Source organism: Camelus dromedarius, chromosome 24 (genome assembly GCF_036321535.1).
Source record: "Camelus dromedarius isolate mCamDro1 chromosome 24, mCamDro1.pat, whole genome shotgun sequence".
Taxonomy (NCBI): Eukaryota; Metazoa; Chordata; class Mammalia; order Artiodactyla; family Camelidae; genus Camelus; species Camelus dromedarius.
In genome coordinates, this window is record NC_087459.1 from 31,075,203 (window position 1) to 31,096,430 (window position 21,228).

Consider the following 21,228-nt stretch of genomic DNA (forward strand, 5'->3'; position numbering starts at 1 on the left):
CTTTAGGATTAGTAGCTGTCTGGAGCTGCATGGACCTGACCAACCGCATCCTCTACATTCCCCAGGAATGTGGACCACAGCTCGGCAGTGTGCTCCCCTCAGGCCAGCCTCCAAAGACAGTGTCTGCCTGCCCACACGGCCCCCCACCAGGGCTCACACCACCTGGCACACTGAGTCTGGTCACGGACGTGATCTGGAGACCTGGACAAACTGACGGAACGGTGGAGGCAGAATGAAATGTGAACGGGGGTGAGAGAGAAGTGGGGGGAGGACTCGGGGAACCAGCAGCAGCAGCTGTGTCGTGAAGAGATGGGGCAGGGGCTGGAGGATGCGTGCGCTCCACGTGGACGGTCATGTGTGTGGCTTACGGTCAAAGGGAGCCTCTATCTGAAATAAATGGGCTACGAGGTGTACTGATGGAGAGACGACAAGGGAACAAGGAGTGAACTACTGAAAACCTGGAGGGCTGGGCTTTAACAGGACAGGGATCCCCCTTTCCCATCTGAATGGAGGGAGACGGAGGACGGGGCCGATGCAGGCGGGTGAGTCATCTGAGGGAGGAAACAGAAGGGAATTCCAGGCTGAAAGCGTCAGTTTCTCTCTGAAGCCCGCAGAGTGGGTGCTGCTTTGTGGGGCACAGAGGTGGAGGTTTACTGAGTGAGGACAGGATGAGCAGTCATCTCAGGGAGCAAGTGAACAGCTACAGGAAAACGCAGGACCATCAGCAGGCACTGGTCAGTCCCCACCGGAGGTCGTGGTAATAAATTAAAATGCAACTCAGTCAGGAAAATCGTATCGCTGCAACAGCTGCAGAAAAAGCAGAACAAAATCCAAAGCCTATTCATGGTGAAAACGCAGAAACCTCAGGATGGGAAGAAACGTCTTCAATTGAGAAAGGATATTTACGAAAAATCTCACTGCTGGTACCACACTCAATGGTGGAAATACTGAACCCATCCTTCTGAGGCTGGAAACCAGGCAGGCTGCCACGCGCCTCTCTTTGCACGGGACGGCGTACACACGGCGACAGGCAAGAAGGAGATAAAAAAGGCACAAGGACAAGAAAGGAAGATGTCACTCTCTACTGCTAGCTCACAGAATCTACCAAGCAACTACTGAATGTAATGAATGAATTTAGCAAAGTCACAGGATGCAAAGCTAGAAGACAGAAATCAACTGCATTTTTATACACCAGCAGCAAACAACAGGGAAGTGAAGTAAAGAAATTCCACTTACAACACTCTCAAAAACCAAAATATTAGGAAAACACTTAACAAAAGATCTAAGCCCTCCATAAAACCCCACAGAATATTACTTAGAGAAGTTGAAGACGATCTGTGTAAATGGGGAGACACACCACGCTCACGCGCGGAATACCCACACTGTGCAGACATCAGTTCTCCAGTGGACGTCCGGGTCCCGCACAATCCCAGTCACAACCCCAGCAGACGGTTCTGAAGACAAACTGATTTTAAAGCCAGAAAGGCAAAGCGGCCAGGGTGCCCAAGCTACCTTGAGAAAGAACCAGGTCGAAGGGCTACGTCACGTGGCCGCAAGCCTTCACACAGAAAGCCACAGTAGGTCCGACGCGTGCTTCTGACACAAAGGCTGACACGCGGCCCACAGGAGAGCAACGCCGCCGCAGACCTGCACCTGGGGGCTTACCGTGCTCCATTATCCCAGGACTCAAAGGACTGTGCTTCGGTACCAGGGCAAGCCAATGGGGGAGAAAATTTTTTCCCACAAATTGTGGAACGGGAATTCATAAGGAAAAAAAGTTAACCTGTCTCAAACCTCACACCACGCCCCAGAATTAATTTGAAAGGGATTACTGAACGAAACATAAAAGCTGAAACTATAAAGCTTTCAAAGAAAACACAGGAAAATACCTTCACAACTGGACAGTAGGCAAAGGTTTCCTAGGACACAAAAGGCCAAAATCATCAATGAAAAAGAACAGATAAACCAGACTACGTCAAAATTCAAAATGTTCGCTCAAAAGACAAGCCAAGCCCCAGACAGGGAAAAAATATTTACGAAACATATCTGACAAAGGACTGGCATCTACGCTATCCAACGAGCGCCGACAGCTCAATAATAAAGAGACAGAAACAACCACACTTAAAAAGGGACAAAAGACCTAACAGACATTTCACAACAGACATTAAAAGGCCAACAAGGACATGGAAGGGACCAAAATCACTGGCCATCAGGGGACTTCAGACTGAAACCACGACGAGCTATCGTCACACACGCATCAGAACGGCTGCAACGGAAAGGACCGATGACACGGACCCGCCAGCACCGCGAGCACGAAGCGGGCGGCCAAGCAGAGCCCGGGGCGTCTCACAGAACCAAAAACGGCTCCACTCCTGTCTACCCAAGATAGAGGAACACACGTGTCCACAGAAAGATCTGTACGGGAGCGTTTACGGGAGCTTCATTCATAACAGCTAAAAAACTGGAAAAAGCCCAGATTTCCATCCACAGGAGAATGGATAAACAAACAGTCATACACTCAGATACCGGGCAACTGAGACACAACAGTCTGGGCAAACCTCAGAACCATCACTTGGCGCGAAAAGCCCCCTTACTAACAGCACATGCTGAGTGTGCAGGATGGAGAACAGGCAAAACCAGGCCACAGCAGAAGAGCCCAGAGCACTGCTTGCCTCCGAGGGGTGGGAGGGAGCTGGGAGTGAGGAGGGTCGGGGAGCAAGCGGGAACTTCCTGGCGTGGTGGTGAGCCTTGCTAGGAGTCCAGGTTACACACACGCAAGCACCTGTCAAAGCACAGAAGGTTTACGCGAGACCAGTGCTTTCCACGGGCGGAAAATACTGCCTCAAAAGGGAAAAACGAACACACTGAACTCTGGTCACTGACAGTCACCCTGGAGTACGTCAGGGGCTGTGTGAGGATGTCTGCAATGTACCTAGAAATGCAGACACGAGAGAGGATGGGTGTGTGGCTGGGAAAGCAGAGAGCTCACGACAGACTCTCGGTGGTGGGCACGTGGCTCAGCTGTAAAATACTTCCGCCTTCTCTGTGTTTGAAAACTTTCACTAATAAAAGGGTGGAGATGAGTCATTCATTTGTTTAAACCCAAGGGTAGAGACAGTGAAGAAATAATAGGCTTAGTTTAGGGTGTTTGCCGATCTTTCCTACCCAACTGTAAGTCTGAATTTAAAAAAAATTGATGAAAAAAAGCAAAGGAGACTTCTTTAAGAATTTTAAAAACAGGGGCAGTGTGGTGTGAAGACAGCAAAGCTATTTTCAACCGCAAATATTCATAAAAGCCAACACTATGATGGACCTCCATGTCCCCGTCACGTAGATTTAACAAATACCGTCTTTCCACCATTTAGCTTCAACTCTATTTTTCCTCAATGAAGTTTCAAAGAGGGGCTCATCACCTTGACATTTTACCCCTAAATACTTTAGTAAGACCTCTAAATAAGGAAGAAAAATGTCTTTTCCAGGTCATGAATAAAAGTGAAAAATGTCTTACAACAACATCAACTCCAGGTGGATCAAGCATTTAATGTAAAACACAAAACCAAAGAACCGGATGACGCCATCAGCGGACGTTCGCGCATCCCTGGAGCGAAGGCCTTCCTAGTTTTCAGACACCTGACAAGAAGCGGTGGATACACTTGAACACACAAAAAGTCAAGACGTCAGAATGGCAAAAAGACCATAAGCAAGGTCAAAAAGCAAACAACCCAGAAGTATCTGCAGCCCACAACAAACGGCTAATCTGCTTTAAGTCAGTAAGAGACAAACAATCCGACAGAAGAGCAGACAAAGGGGGAGGAAGCAGTTAAGGAAAAACAAAATGACCACAGTGACTACATGAAAGTTTCATCTCAGTTATGATTCAAAAAAATGTAAAAAAGACCAGTGAACGTTTTTTAAAAATCTCAGACTCATAAATATTAAAATGTCTGACAATGCCTCGTGGTGCAGAAATGAGGAAACAGGCGCCAGACAGCGTTAACAGAGACAGGAACCCGAACTGCCTTTCTAAGGGCAACTTGGCAACATCCATCAGCTTTAACGTGCGGACCTACTGACCCACTCTTCCCGGCTCTGGGAGTCTCTCCTCCAGCTGTGCTCACAACTGGGCAAAACGAAGATGCTCACCCAGCTCACACCTACAGTGCCATCTGCTCGAGAGAAGTGCAAACACAGGCCCGCTCAACACCTGCACACAAGCGCTCACAGCAGCACTATTTACAACAGGAAGGGGCTGGAAGCACCCCGGGGTCCATCAACAGCACACGGCACACCCTGTGCTGTCACGTTGCTGGGCTAGAGGGGCGACGCACAGACAAACGCGTGAATCCCAACCTGCTGTAAGTGGAAGACGCCGCTCACACGTGGGCCGTTTATCTGACTCGTCCAGAGCAGCAGATCCGAGGCAGGGCGGACATCAGCGGTTGCCCAGGGCTGAGGGGGTGGGGGAGCGGGGAGGAGTCACCCTGCTGATGGACTCAGGGTTTCTTTGGCTGGGGTAGGGGGGTGTGTGTGATAAAAAATGTTTTAGAATTGGATTACAGTAGCCTGCACGGCTCAGTCAATAAACTGAACGCACTGAACTGTACACTTCTAACAGGTGACTTATGGCATCTAAATTACACCTCAAAAAAGGTATTAAAAAAAACACACACAGGCAGACTATTGCATAAATCTGAATTCTAGCCACAAACTATTGCATAAATTCAAATTTTGGCCAATATACCAAGATCTGACGTAAGGATAGGGCACAGGGACTTCAGATTCAAGTTGTGCTCCGGTGAGAGCAGGAGTGATGGATGGGGGCAGAGCGGCGTCGGGGCTGAGGGGACTTCACCGCCATCTTCTCTAAGACTGTGGGGGCCTGCACCCCAGAGCACACACACGGCCTGAAGGGCCCCCTCAAACCGCCGAAGTCATACACTGAATATCAGGTTTTCTCTGGGAAATACCTGCCGCTTGCATCAGATCTCCAAAGGCGCCAGGAACCGGAAAAGGCTGAGGCCGTGTGCAGAAGGCACGTGAGCCGCCAGCCACCCGGGGCTGACGCCTTTTTGTCACTACACACCAGGCAGAAACAGAGGACGGTGCACTTCAGCCCCGGCAAGCGACCCACCTGCCTTCTCGGTGGTGCACCCAGAAGGCGGCCCGTCTCCACGCGCTGTCCAGGTTTAGGTTTGTTATTCTTCTCTGTGTCATTTCAAGAAGCTCTTTAGCGTCTTTATATTACTCCCCACTCCCAAGAAAAGTTGGAGGAACAAGCATAGAAGAGCCCACACGCCCGGAGTGGTCACTCTCCACTGAAGTGAGCGCACACAGCCCAGCCTCCCGTGACAGGAAGCAGGCCGGTCACCGAAGGGCAGAGCCGCCACACCGAAGGACGCCGGGCAGCGGGCACGCAGGCCAGCCAGGGAGGGCTCCGTGGCCTTGCTCTCCTGTCTGTTCTGGGTGGGCTTGGCCACAATTTCTGCCACACTTTCTTCCTCACGATTTCCTACCCAAAATTCAATTTAAGAAACTGTTTCACACTTGAGAACTACATTCAATATCTTGTAGTAACCTCTAACGAGAAAGAACGTGCAAGCGAATGCACGTGTGTGTGTACGACTAAAGCACTGCCCTGTGCACCAGAAACGGACGACACTGTAAACTGTCTATACTTCAACTAAAAAAAAAAGGAGAATGTTGTTTTGCTTCTGCTGGTGCAGTTTAGAGCTAGTGATGATAAAACTTCCCACAGTGGGAAGGGGGAGGGACACAGCCAGTAACTAACCCAGCACACTTCCCAACGGGACGTCTGTGGTGCCCGGAGTAACAGAGAGGCGCAAGTTAAGAGCCGAGTCGTCCTTCACGACAGATTCGGGCAGAGGGGCTACTGGGAGGCCCACCACCATGCGTCTCACTGCAGCGAACGCCCCGGCCAGTGCACAGCCAGCCAGACCAGAGCCACGTCAGACAGGCTGCTTATGCTGAGCTGCAGACCTGAACGCTTTGTGGGGTGTGGCGTCCTAGTTCAGACACATAGATGCAGAGATGACACAGGATGTCGACTCTGCAAAGGCCAGTTTCTCTCTAAACTTCTGTGACATTTTACAAATAATAAACACAAATAGTTTACAAATAATTAGTCCTTTATACTGCCTAACAGGGTAGGGTTTCGTTGCAGTACTATTTCAGGGAAAAGAGACCACATATTTGCACATAATATATTTTAAAATAAATAAAAAAGGACACACAGGGAGGGAAAGAGAGAATGATAAATGAGGCACTCCAACGGGCAGAGCATACATGGGAGTCCTTGCAACTTTCTTGTAAGTTTGAAATGAGAATATAGGGTTAAAAAAAAAAATCTTCCAATGCTGCTGGGCAAAGGGTTTTTCATTTGTTAAAACAAGCAGAACAAGTAGATGTCGATCTTGTTTCTCCCAAGACCAGCTCTGGTTCATTCTTTCCGTAACGGCAGCGGTGAGCGACAGCAAAGATCTGATTTCACGATGGATGGTCAGGAGTCAGGAGGGAGCAAGCCGGCTGGGCCTGGGCGAGATGCTGGGGCAGTAAGCTCCACTCTGCTCAGAATCTATTTGTGGAAAAATCCCAGAAAACAATCTTGACTCGGCAGCTAATCTGTTTCCTAAGAGACATTCTTTTACCTGCTCGATAAAAGACTATGAAAAAGGTGGGTAACGATTAAGGACCAAAGGAATTTAACGTCTTCAGTTTCATGAACTAACCCGAGGGGGCAGGTTCTGTCCATTCTGTCCTATTCTGAGGGGCCAAGTTCACTGAGGAGGACAGAGATCTACAGACCACCTGACCGTGCTGGTCAGCAAATGCCCACTCTTTTAACGATGCTGTCAAGACATCACATTTTGTTCCACAAAAAGCCTTTCAAAAATGAGGAGCCAAGAACCAGTAAATAAACTTCATGGAAACAGATCAGTCAGGAACCTGATTCAATCTGAGGATGAGTCAAGACAAGGCTTTGGGACTCTGACACCCTATCGGAGCACGGGCTCTCCAAAGAGGGGGGCCTGTGATTTCCAAATCTGTGACTCTCATCACTGTAGCAACAATGCAACAGCACGATTCAGGCACTCGTGTGGACGTGGATTTAACAAACGCTTCAGCCCTTCATGGAAGCCCAGTGGCATCCTTTTTCTAGAGAGGGATTCTCTTCCCTTCTTTGAAGAAATTCCCTGTGGAAACAACCCTACGTGGGACCGAGTCAGGGGAGCTGACGTGGAGACTCAGAAACACTCGCGTGAGACAAGCAAGCACGTCAGTTCACAGCGAGCGCAGCACCCAGATCACGTCTTCCAGCTACATCCTGGGAGCAAGGCATTTCAGAAGCGTTGGTAAGCACCAGGAGGCAAGTCTGAGGACAAAGAGGAGTAAAGTCTCAGGCAGGAGCCATGAGTTAGGGACCCTTATTCTAAGAATTCTGGGTCTAGCTGTGTCCCTGGAAGGGGCCTGGGCACCGGCCTTTGGGGGGCAGCAAGGAACAGGGCCTCGTGGGGAAAGTCAGACACACTTGGCTGATGGAGGGGAGGGGCACCTGAGTGCCCGCCCCTGGATGGGAGAGGCCAGGGCCCGGGAGGGAGCCCGGAAAGCCTCTGACCTCGGGCGCCACGGGAATCCCACAGCTGCAAGTGATCACCGTTTCCCCTGGTGCCCCCACTTATGTTAATGGAGGCCGGGGTGCGGGGCAGTACTTAGGTCTGTGTTTGCTCAACACTCTGTCCCTAGCATGACATCCGACACAAATCCCGTCACTTGTCCTTTGTCCTCCTCCATTTAAATAGAAGTGTCACAAGAACAGGAACTCTGTCACCACTGCGTCTCCACACCAGAACAGGGCTGGCATGTAGCGGGTCCTCAAAAAATGACTATGGATGAACGGAATCAAGAACGAATACAACACATCTGCTCACGTTAACTCACTGAAGCTCCCTTCTTAAGACACGTTCACAGGTGAAGGAGAATTCCAAGATGGAACAGCGACCACAGTGAAAGCAAAGCTGACAGCAGTGGAACACTCGGGAAGGATGGCCTGGCATCGCTAGTAAGGAGAAAGCTCACTTCCCCAAAACTGAGTGCTGGTGTGGATAATTAAATTGCTAACTATGAAATCTCTCCTTGAATCTGTTCCCCCATGTGACTAATTACAAGAAGAATCCTGAACTCCCCAATTCTCTGTAACAAGAATTCTTAACTAGGTCACGGCCGTCATCACGCACAGAGAAAACATTTATAAACCATGGATCTGACAAAGGACTAGAATCTAGAATATAGAAAGAACTCTCAAAACTCAACATTAAAAAAAAAAAGAACAAATAATCCGACTAGAAAGTGGGCAAAAGCATGAACAAACATTTCACTGAAGATAACATACAGATGGCAAATAAGACAAGGAAAGACGTCCGTCGCTGGGGAACACAGACTAAACCCACAGCGAGACAGGCCCGCACACACCCAGCAGGACGGCTGAAATAAAACCAGCCGTTACCCCCAACGCTGGCAAGGGTGCTGAGGGCCTGGCTCGTCGCACATTGACGGTGGGAATGTGAAATAGCACAGCCACCACAGAGGACAGGTCAACAGGTAAAAACACAAAAACACCAGCACAGGACACAGCGATTACACTCAGACATTTACCCTAGAGAAAAGACAAGCTGCCTCCACACAAAACCCTGTGCGCAAACGTTCACAGCAGCCATCTTTTTAACAAACAGCCCAAACCTGGAGTCAGCCCAGACATCCTTCAACAGGCGAGGGTCAAACAGTCGGCTGCACCCACGCGGGGGTCAGCCTCGGCCACAGGACGGACAGCGCTGCCGCCGCCCGCAGCCAGGGTGAGCTTCCAGGGGACGCTGCTGAGTGGAGAAAGCCAATCTCAGAGGGTCACGTACTTCCATCTAGGTAACACTTTTGAAATGACAATATTTTAAAAGCAGAGGACAGATTAGTGGCTGTCAGGGTTTAGGGATGGGGCGTGGGAGGGAGGCAGGTGTGGTTATAAAACGGCAACTGGAAGGATCCTGTGGTGTCAGAACTGCCCAGTAACTAGGCTGTGGTGGATACGGGAAGCTGCGTGGGTGTTAACACGTACAAGACCTGCACGCCCCCCCACACCCACTTACAGAACCTACACACGCCCCCCCATGCCTCCACCATATACACACACCCACACCCCCTTACACTCCTGCCCACGTACAGAACCTACACACACACCCCCACACAACACACCCCCACGCCCACAGAGCCTACACACCCCCCGACACATACAGAATCTACACACCGACACCTCCCCACACCCCTGCCCATGTACAGAACCCACACCCCCCCACATAAAGAACCTACACCCCCACGCCCACACCCAGAATCTACACACACATCCCCACCACGTACAGAACCTACACACACATCCCCACACCCACGTACAGAACCTACACACCCACACCCTCCCACACGTACAGAACACACACACACACGTACAGGTAAGACTGGTGGGGGGACCTGAACATGGGGCATGGATTACATCAATGTTACCTTCCTGGTTGTGACACTGTACCATAGGTTTGCAAAATGGTACCACTGGGGGAAACTGGGAGAAGAGTAGAGGCGTCTGTATTATTTCCTAAAACTGTATGTAAATCTACAATTGTATTAATGAGAAAGAAGTTACTGATGTGGGAGAGTCAAAGCTTTCCATCCTATTCTCACGGGGGTGCTGTTACTTACTCAGCAAGCTCGCTTGCGCGCTCTCTCTCTCTCTCTCTCTCACACACACACACACACACACACACACACACACACACACACGAAAACCAAAGAAAGTGAGGTCCAGGGACAAAGCCAACCATATAAAGCCACAGTAAGTGACTGAGCAAGACGTCAAAGCTCACGACCGTCCGCAATCCCGCAGGCCTCTGACACGCAGCTACTCAAATGCCACAAAATGCCAACTGGAGGACATAAACCATTCCCAAGGGGATGCAAAGTTCCCAAGTTTCTGGAAGCCCTCTATGACAGAGACCTGCATGGTTTAAGTGGCATTAAAAAGGGGGAGAAGTTACAGAACGATGCATATAGTACGATACCATGCATTGAAAAAGACAGCCCGTAAAACAAGTCTTTATGCACATTTGTAAGTGTGCAAATGCCCAGGAAGAGACCTGGGAAACACATACACTGTTGCTCAGTCGTCACCTCTTGGTAAGGTGACGTAGGATTATTGGTCAAGGGGTATTTGGATCTTAACCATCATGTCTGAATTTAAGAATGCAACCTAATTCAAGTATAACTTGTCTGTTTTAAGAAAGGGGAAAAATAAAGCAAACACTTACTGCATTCATAGATCTGTTCCAGTTTATCCACAGAAGAAAGGGAGAAAAACTTATAACCGGATTTACTACCAACAGCTAGAGACCTGCAAAAAAGCCAAATTCAGACATAAGAGCTGATACGGGTGGGTATGATGCACAGACTAGCTCCACGTCACCGAACAGTCACCGTCACCTCTACCGGCAATGAACACAGACCGTCTCGTGTCATTTGTACCCGGGGAGTGGTGGCGGAGCAGGGACGAGAGGGACAGAGGAAGACATCACACCTCATAGCCAGGAAAAGGTGAATGTCAGCAGAATAAAGATAGGCGATATTCTTACTGAAAACCTACAAAACGGTAAAGATAAGCTTGACATAAAAATAAAAGTAATTGGCCCTAAATTAACGATCACCTCAAAGCAAAGTGGGGTTTCTCAGGTGATCTGATAGACAAGCATGGTGTACCTGAGAGTCCAAAAGGTAAGATAACATTGTAAATTTTAAACAAAGATCTACAGCCTCAGCAGAGGACACCGTCTTTCTGCATCTCAGTAAGGCCGTAACAGACGCAGCTCAGTCACCTAAGCTAAGCTACGGCTGAGCAGGGGATGGAGCTAAACAGACCACACTGCTAAGGTACAACCTGGCATGAACGGGAAGATTGCATGACACTGTTGGCCTGGAAGGAAAAATCCCACCAGCCTTGCGTGTACGAGTCTATGCGCATCACTCAGCACCGCTGCTTCTGCTGAGAGGATCGGAGGGACCGCAGAGCTCCCCGGGGCCCCGAGCACAGGAGAGCTGCGCCACTAAATGAAGCACCTCGCCACCGAAGATCCCTAGTTTGCAGAACGTGACTGACCAGGGAGGGGGGAAGAAGGAGAAAGCACAGCTTTCCGAAAGAGGGGATGAGAGAATAAAGCAGGACACGGTGGGATGTGCGAAGAATCAGGGGCTGGGATCACTTTGGTATCTACTGTCTGGGAGAACATGAGAACAAGAGGAGCCAGAGGATAAACTGGAGGATGAGAAATGAAAACTGACGTTTCATATTATGAGTATTTGCACACCAAGGTACAAATCAGGGCTCCTGTAATGGTCATTTCATCTATTAAACACTTGAGGTTCCCAAACTCTTTCACACTCGTGGAGAAGAAATACATTCCAAGAACAGAGCTGCTATAATTACTGTTAAACTTTTAAAATTGCAATTGGTTCATCTTAGCATAACAGAAATGAAACTCTTTCTACCAGCCCATATAATTTTTCTCTGCAAAAACACTTCACTGTGTTGAATTAATTCTATCAGTGAAGTAATTAGGCACTGTTACCTGTAGATATTTTGAGAAGCCATAAAGGAACCAACAAAAATACAAGAATATCCAGAAAAGCTAAAAATAAAACAAAATCTCAACAATTTATAACCTCTGGAAAATGTTTTCCAGATAACTAAGGGTTGCTATTTTAAGCACCAAAACCTTTTCCCCACCATTTCTGACTTAAAAAAATAAGTCATTCTTACACGGTCTTCTGTGTGGGATGGCAAACCCCCAGCATCTGACTGGACTCCCACCACTGCACATTTACTGTCGTGACACAGTGACCCTCTCAGACTCTAACAAGGAGCTGAGGGCTTCGTGTGCCTACATCAAATGGCAGGCTGCAGCGCGGGGCTACAACGGTATTTTCCACCTTCTGTTCTGCTGTCAGTTGTCACTGCGCCCGGAGCATCCTACCATCACTAACAGCCGCTTCCTCTTTCAAATTTCTTGCTGACGTGGGAACCAAGCCACCAAGCTTATTAGTTCCACGTAAACGATAGGCCTAGAGAGGGCTCCTGTATGTGCAAAACTAACGAGCTTTAATGAATTAACGAGAACCTGGATTTTGATCTATCCAGGGTCCTAGCTGTGCTTCAAACAGGTAGAATTTGTTAAAACTGATCAAATATTAGAACTTTGATGTTCCTCCAGATATTCAGAAACTGATGTAAGATATTAAATGTCTTAGCTAGACTTTTAATCTCATGGTTTACAAAACATTGTGCACACCCATCAGTAGGAAATGTAAGCAAAAATACACCAAACATTTTTGGTATGTACATGTGGTTAGTATGAGCATACACTTTATCAATAAAGGCAGACTTTTTTTTTAAATGGAGGTAGTTGGGGATTAAATCCAGGACCTCGTGCATGCTAAGCATGTGCTCTACCCCTGAGCTGTACCCTCCCTGCAAGGCAGGCATTTTTAAAGGATGATGTGAAATATAAATGGGTTTGATATTTACATCTCAAATGCCTACCATCAGGTTCACACACTCTCTTGGGAAAGTCTGCTTTTAATGACCGCTCCCGAATTGCCTGACCACACACTGGCAGACATGTTAACAGGAGGAGAGCAGGTAAGAATGAGATTCCCCTAATAAATCATCACATCCCCCAGTCAGTGTTTATGTGGCTTTTTAAAAAGGTAACACAGTGACATCTCTTACTGACAAAGGGGAAAACAGAAAAGAGGATACATTCACCTCATCTCTACCCCAGTGCTTCACCCCTGCCTTCAACTGGGTCTGGTGTCAAAATCTAGGGACCTGTCTGCTGTGCCCTCTGGAGACAAGGCCTCAGTCCTTCCCTTGGGGCAGGGGAGACAGTGCCTGCTTCTCAAACACACTTGGGCTGATCTCTTTCCCAGCATCACACCTGCTCTGCCCCAGTGGGAGAGCTTCCGGGGAGGCCGCCCAGAGCCTTTGGGGGATTCTGCGGGTTAAACTCGGCTGGTTCTCTGCTTCCTCCACCGCTAAGAGAGGACTCACCTTCCCTCACCGCTCGCTAGCTTCTAAAATTTTGTTGCTACTGTCTCCTTTCTCATTCTCCTCATCCTACGGGTTTAAGCCTTTTTCAGTATCTTTTTGGCATTTTATTGACTGACATTTTATCAGGGTTCTGAGGGAACCAAAATAAGTGTCTGTGTTTTATCTACCATCTTTAACTGCAAGTCTGTGTCACTGATTTTAAACTTGAGTGGTTCAACATCTAAAAGACAGTGATTTCCACCAAAAAACAAAAGTGTTTTAAAAAGCATTAGAACATTTAAAATGAAAAAATCTTTTTCTTAATTCCCTTTTCTTTTCTCTACTCTCTGAACAGTGATCAGTTCACTAAAGTTTTCTCTTTTCACTACTTTCATCAAAAGCCAGACTGGATGATGGGGTCAAGTGGAAACAGTCCACACCCATAAAAAGGAAGCCACCTGGACTGTTGCTGAGACCAGGCAGGCCCCAGGGCCCTACTCAGAAAGCTCACTGCCACGGCAAGCCTCCCCTCCGCTCACATCCTGTCCACCCCAGACGCCACTTGGGTATCCCTAAGGCCCTTGATACTTAATAATTGCGGAGGCAGAGTTCATCTTTTCCCCTAAATGGAATCCCTCTCTGATCTTTCTCCCAAAGTATTTTATCACTGTTCATTCAGAACCCAAAGCTGGAGACTGGGGAGTGACCTTAACTTCTCCCTTTGATGCATGTCACTCATCCCGTGGGTCCCGCCACACCCTGATGGCCCCCAGTCTTGTTTCCATTGGCTACTGCTGCTGGACAGTGTCCTCCTCAGGGACTGCCCTGCCCTCCTCAAACACATCCTCTCCACAGCAGGCAGAACAACCTCCAACTTTAAGGTTGAAGGATCCCTCAAGACTATCTACTCCCAAGCCCTTTGATTTACTGATAAAGGAAAAGGACCTTCTCAGAACAGCTGCTGAAACCTAGAAGAAAGCCAGTCAAAGGAAGCCATAAATTCAGACCAGAGCTTCCTTACTGTCTCTATGCCCATAACTTTCAGACACATACAACATCAATGCTACAAATGGAAGACTTGGGAAATCAAGTCCCAGTCATCACTCTATCCCTTTTAGAAATGTAATTTCTAAACGATGCATACATCGCTACACCTCTGACCTCCCACAAGCTGAGTGTCACCCCCTGGACCTATTCAGTCCCTGATGCTTCCATTTAAGACTCAAGTGACACTCTGCCACTTACTAGTCAATGTCAAAAAAAAAAAAAAAAAACCACCCCAAATTCCTCCAAAATAAGCTTTCCAAAGTGTTACTTTCAGAAACTAGGATTGAAACTAACCAGTTGAAAGAGAGACAAGGGGGACCAACTTTTCTTGATGTCTTTTAACCAATTCTGGTTAAAAAAAGAAAAAGAAAACGGTGAAAAAAAAACCCCCAAAACATTGTAAAATGACTATAACTCAATAAAAAAAAAGTTAAAAAAATTCACACTTTCAGAATAAGAATCATAGGAAAAAAATACAATATTTGAAATCATATACCAGGACAAACAGAAAGGACAGATACAGTTTGCTATGGAAGGAGTATTGCTGCTCCAGTGTTACTAAACACACAACATGTGTTCTATTATGTGAAATGGCTTCCAGATTTTCTCACTGAATACCATGAACATAGATCCAATATCCTTTGTCTTGTGAAAAATTGTGTTCCTTTATTAAAAGGAACACTGGAGATAGACAAGGGGGTAAGGAGTAAACTGTAGAGCCTCCGTCTAGGAACATCTGTATTGCTTTCAGTCACTTTAATCAATAACCTTTCAGTATAATCCTAACTTACTTTTTCGTACAATTTATGCTCCTACTCTCTCTCTCAAGGTCTCCTTGGCAAGTCAAAATTATGACACAAATCTTGTCTTGAACTAATAACTTTAGGGCCAAGGGAGGAGTGGGAAGGAAGGCACACGACTTCCAAGTACAAAAAGACCTTATTTCAGGCCAGAGTGACAGCCTTCTATTTACACATAGGGAAATTGGTAGCCCATTTGAGTAACAGCAAAAGAGAATGCCTTCTCATATTTGACTTCCTTTCAGTATAAATGATGAGCAGTGAAACACTGAAAGAATGGTAGAAAATGTTTTGGAAATTCTCTATTTTATACAAGACATTAAAAAAAAAAACAAAAAACCCAAACCATAAAGCTACCATTCTGACGGGTCTCAAAATACTAAGCACTTAAAAACCAAGTCACAGCTGGTTTGAAATGTCCTCCTCCCTACCTGGATTAGTATAACATAGTCCATCTCCGTCATAACCACCTGCAACAGGTTGTCCAAGTTGTTTCTGTTGTACTGGCTTTTGGTCACAAAGAACACTACAGTAATTGATAGTTTTCATATTTAAAGATTGCTACAGTTAGCTTTCTAGAGTCACTGTCCTCAAAATCCTACAAAAGCGTGTCAGATTGGAAAGAACAGAAGAGAATTCAGGAAATCCTAAGTTCTAGTCCTGCCCCAACTCCACTATTAACCAAGTATGAGAGCCAGGCTCTGCTCTGACCCCTCCTGGACTTCGGTGTCCCCCCTGTAGTTGGAGGAGGTGCTCTGCTCCCTCCCAAGTACAACACAGCCCTTGTGGGGGTGTCTGCACCACTTTCACAACTTTGGGAGGAACTACTGAGCACCCACTGCACACCACTGACTTGCTCCTTGCCGTTCTGCAATTAAATTTTAATTTAAAAAACAAATCTCATTTACTACCTTGCCCATTCCATTCAACCAGTAACAACTCAACCAACCACTTACTATGAAGCCAATGGACCACTCCTCCTTCCCTCTGACATCACTTCCTCTTACTCACTTCCCAAGATGGCTCTCCTCCCTTCCAGCACCACAACTCATCCTTCCTTCTCCAGAAGCCTCATCTATTATCTATCCTCACACATCACCTCAGAGACAGGCTCTGAAGAATCGGCTTTAAATCCATACGGGTTTGGACAAATAGCATGTCAAATCCACGGGCTGGCATCAAGGGCCTCTCTTCCCCTAGAAGGACGGCCCATTCCCTGAAGGGTCAAGATCCCCTCGGGTGTTTCTGACACATCCCCCTTGGCTCTGTTTCTCCCCAAGTCAAGAGACCAGGATTCCTGCTAAGTCTCCTTCTTGCTCGATGAGGACATCAAAGTTACCTGCCGAAAAGAACAGCGAGACAGGGAGAAAAGGAAATAAAAGGGACCCTGAGATGCTGAGAAGCCGCGAAAGGCCCGAAGAGGGCAAAGAGTGGAGGAAGAAGGCTGAGGGAAAAGGGGGAAGCGGAATATAAGGAAGAAGCCCACTCCCACCGCTCCGGAGGCGGCAGAGACAAGTCAGGCCACTAAGTTCTGCCCCAACTTTGTGAGAAGTGAGGTCCGAAAAGAGAAAGCCTTCCCGCCGGTGGGAAAAATACCTCCCTTATAGCCATCACTTTCCCGCCCGGAGATCGCATCTCCAGGGCAGCGCCCCGAGGGTCCCCAGGGACGGCGCCCCTCCCTCCAAGCCCCGGGCCCGCCCGCGCCCTCCCGGGCTCCAGGTCCCCGGCCCCGGCCCTCCCACCCCGATCTCCGACCTCCGACCCCCGGCCCCGACCCCCGCCTGTGCCCGTCCTTACGTGACGTCCTGGTTGAAGTTGGCGAAGAGCAGCTGGCTGGCGCCGGCCTCGCCGCTCTGACTCGCCAGGTTCATGGTGGGCGCGCGGCTAGTGGGCCCGACCCTGGGCTCGCGCGCGGGTGGGCAGGTCGGGTGAGCTCAGGGTCGGCGCCGAGCCCCGCTCGCCGCCTCGCTCGCCCCCACTCGCTGCTCGGGCATCAACCGCCGCCTCATCCCGACCCCTCTTGTTTATGCTCCATAGCCGGGGCACCTGGCGCGCGTGCGCGGCCCCGCCCCCTCGGCGCACGGCCTCTCAGGGCGCAGGCGTACTGTGGAGGTCCCACCCCTTCACCTCCGGCCCGGGCCCAGGTTCCGGCGAAACACGCGCACGCATGGGGACACGCGGGGGCGCATGGGCCGGGCTTGCGGGCGCGTCAAGAGCCGCGCATGCGCATGGGGGAGAGTAGGCGCTCCGTATCCCCCGCCCCCATCGTTTTTTTCGTATTAGAAGGGCCTGCCGCGGGCCCATCCCTGCCGAGAATGTGCGTTATCTTGTTTGGTACCTATAGCAACCCTCTGTAGAGAATGTTGCATTCCCATTTTACGAATTTGCAAACTGAGGCTCAGAAATACTAATTTATCTGCTAAGGTTAGATCTGAGAGCCGAAACCCCATTTTTTCTCCAAGACCCACGCGTTCTAGGTCCCTGGGAGAAGATTCCATTTTACATTCACTCTTTCATTCAAGAATATTTAGGGAGCTCCTTCCTTGTGAACTTAATGGGCCTCCTCCTTTCTCACAGCGAAGTTACAGTGGGAGAGATACTTAAACACAGTTACAAAGCCGGGGTGCATTGAGAGCACGTCACGAGGACACTTAACCTAGACTTCAGGGACGGGGACTGTGCAGCCAAGAAGGCTTCCTGGAGGAGATGAGACCTGAAGTTTGAGTCGTAGGTAAACAACCTAAGGGGATGGAAGCATTGTGTATGGCGAAGGTCCACGGATCAGAGTGTGACCGGGCCAAGGAACTCTATGCTGTGTGTCTGAGCTTGGAAGGGGACATTAGATTCAACACAAAATTTGGCTTGAGAAATAGGAGGTGACCAGATCAAGCTGGGTGTTAAGATACATTAAGCAAGAAGTTGATCTATACTAAGAGGAGTGCTCCACCATTGAAAATACTTAGAATGGTATAATCAAGTTTGTTAATTCTAGCCATGGAGTTAAGAATGCATTGAAAATCATTGTGGAAAGAATGGTCTTTCCCATAAAAGATGCAGGAACCCCCCCCCCCCCATACCATACTCAAACATTAACTTGAGATGAATGGTAGGCCTACATGTGAAAGGTAAAACAAAAAAGCTACTAGAAGAAAACAGGAGAATGCCTTAATGACTCTGGTGTAAACAAAGTACTTTGAAAAGTACTAACCACAAAACAAAAGATTGGTCTTCATCAAAATCAAGAACATCTGCTCATCGAATGAGATCATCAAGAGAGGTTGAAAAAGCAAGACTCGGAATCAGATACATTTATTTGCAGTACATATTTTTGACAAGACTTATTTCCAGAATATTTGAAGAACTTGTGCAATCAATGAGGGAAATACCAACAACTCATTTTTTTTTAATAGGTAAAATACTTGAGCACAGGCACCTCACAGAAAAGGATACCAAAATGGTTAATGAGCACCTGAAAAAGTGGTCATCATTAATACTCATCAAGGAAATGCTAATTAAGAGCAAACAAGATAATACCAAGCATCTGTCAAACAGGTTAAAATTAAAACAATGGGACAATACCAAGTGCAGACAAGAATGCAGAAAAATTTCAACTCTGATACAGTGTGAGTAGAACTCTGAAGTGTTAGAACTGCTTTGGAAAACTTGGGCAATATCTACTAACGTTAAACATATATTCCCTGTGGCTCAGCCATTTCACTTCCATGTATATACTCAGGAGAAATGAGTGCGTCTTTTCCCCAAAAGACAGGTGTAAGAATATTCATATGCTTTATTCATAATAGCCCCAAACTGGAAATAACCCAAACATTCATCTACAGCAGAATGAATAAATAAACTGTGGTACATTCATAGAAAAGACTACTACATGGCAATGAAAAGGACATATACCCTTGGATGAATCTCACAGATACACTATTTGAGTGAAAAAAGCCAGATGCAGAAGAATATATACTGTGTGAGTCCATTTATATGAACAGCATAGTGGCAGCATAGTGGTTACTTCTGGTGGGGGACTGGTTGGAAGGGGGCACGAGGAACCAGCTGGAGTGCTGGAACTGCCCTATGTCTTGATTTTAGTGGTTGATTGTATGGGCAGATAACACGTGTAAACGTATAAATATACATACGTAAATGACCATCAAGATATAGGGCAGGAGCTTTGTCTTTATGTGGTTCTGTATTAGTTGGCACAGTTTCTTTTGGTCCATTATTATTGATCAAAGGCACATAAAGGAGTCCCCAGGTGAATCCCCTGGGTTCTAGACACAATCCTTGACTTCATTTTTAAATGCCACCCAGTTTCCCCTTGTTCATCAGAATCTATCAGCCCATCCAGGAGAGTAACACCTTCTCTCTCTACTGGTTCAGCAAATAAAGATTCCTAAATGGCCAGAGGGTTGACTGTTTCCAATTTACCAGAACCAAGACTGTATTCCCTGGAGTAATAGGTGATTGGATCACCTCTAAGGTGAGCTTAGAGGTGTGTGAATGGAAACAAAATTTTCTTAAGTGAGTAATCAGATGTAATATGCAAGAAAACACTACCACCTCCACTCCTAGTTTGCAGACATGTCTGCATGCTGTAGAATGGCACCCCAGCCTCACCGGGCATGCTCTTGTAGCTGATACCACAACTGAACAGTCAGTAAGCCATTCCATCTTCTGCTGAGTAACAGGGCACATGATGAGGGTGGTGAATTCCAAGAGCATGAGCCTGTCATCAAATCTCCTTCACCTAAATGTGAATTACTTGGACAGAAGACATGTGGTATGGACACCTGGATAACCTTATTGAAAATGGTAACCTCCACCCTTCTACACATTTCCTATTCCTTTCCTTGTGTTATATTTCTATATAGCACTTATCGCATCCAATATGTCATAAAATTCCCCCCTCCTAACTAGAACATAAGCTTCATGAAGGCAGAATTTTTGTCAGTGTTGTTCACTCTGCGTTCCCATTACCTAGAGCATTGCCTGGGGGAACTAACTTCCACATCTCCATTCCTGACGACTGGGATGGGCTGGAGCTGAGGGCTGCTGCCCATTCACCTGGTTTTTGTTTCACTGCTTTATTATCTGCTTGGTATTGAGGAACACTGACAAGCGTTGCTGGAAAGTAGGCTAGATTTGTGCCAGAGAGCTCGACCTGTGTGTGACTCAGCAATACACCCTCATGTCCCAGCTCACCTGGCAACAGCACGTTCTTGATGGCATGTAGGGCAGAAGAATGCTAAGGAGTTTCTGTCGTCATTTCAGAATTCCTCTAGGTGACTGGCCTGATGTCCATCCCAGGGAGAAGAGCTTCCCTTCTTCTTTATCAACCTTAGAGCAGCACCATCACCAGCAAGTGCTTAGAACATTCCTCAAGTATCATTCTTGTGTGCAACATTCAGAGATGAGCAGTCTTCCTGCAGGCAAGTTCCTAAACATACTCATAGGATAAAGAGCTGGCATGGAAGAGGGAACTAAGGGCTGGAGAGAAAGGGTGGCGTGCACCTGGCATGAGGCGAGGCAGTAGGAGGGAGGTTAGGATGTGTAGAAACCTGAAATCAGACAGTGGCTCAGATTCTTACCAGGCATGTGTCCTTTGATAAGTCACCTAACTTCTCTGGGCGTCCGTTTCCTCAGTAATTACAAGGGCTAAGACAAATCACCTCCTGAGAGGCGCTATAAAGAAAGACTCAGTGGATGGGAGAAGCAATTCCAAAACAGTAGAGCAAGAATCTCTGAAAATCGTTCCTCCATAAAAGCAAAGGGAACAATGACAAAAAAATTGTCAAAATCAACTTTTTTTCAGAACTCTGGATATTAACTTAAGTCTTGCAACAATCCAAGAAGGATTTACTCAAGTAAAACAGCTGAATGTCAGTTAAGAAAAAAAAACTGTAAGCTTTGTGGTGTTTTAATTTGTCCTAATTTCGTCTGTCTCTCCACAGTCCATGGTAGCCTTGAAAACCATCAGCCATGCAACCGTGGTAGATGTGAAAACAAGCAGCCTAGCAGCTACTGGAGGGAGCCCCCCAAAAGCCCTGTCCTCACAGAGTCGTCACTGTTTGACCTGTCTGGCAGTTTGCTGAAAAACTCAATTCTCAAAGCTTATCTTTATTTGATTTCACCAAGAGTTTGCCAGTATCTGTGTGGACAGCCTAATCCCCGAGACATTTACCCAGAACAATCAGTGACAATTGTTTAATATTGCAACTGCCTGAGGCAGCATTACCAATT

The 21,228-nt window shown here is 47.4% G+C and overlaps 1 protein-coding gene across 1 annotated transcript in view; it reads right to left on the reverse strand.

Annotated features, from left to right (window-relative positions):
- The window catches only part of WIPI2 (WD repeat domain, phosphoinositide interacting 2), a 29,099-nt gene extending 12,064 nt beyond the window's left edge, over positions 1-17,035 (reverse strand). The window contains exons 1-2 of the mRNA XM_031471341.2: positions 16,777-17,035; positions 10,362-10,444 (exon numbers count right to left, since the gene is read on the reverse strand). Coding sequence (XP_031327201.1) covers positions 10,362-10,444; positions 16,777-16,850 — 157 coding nt within the window. The 5' untranslated portion in view covers positions 16,851-17,035. The remainder of the gene's footprint in view (positions 1-10,361; positions 10,445-16,776) is intronic.
- Positions 17,036-21,228: the final 4,193 nt, after the last annotated feature.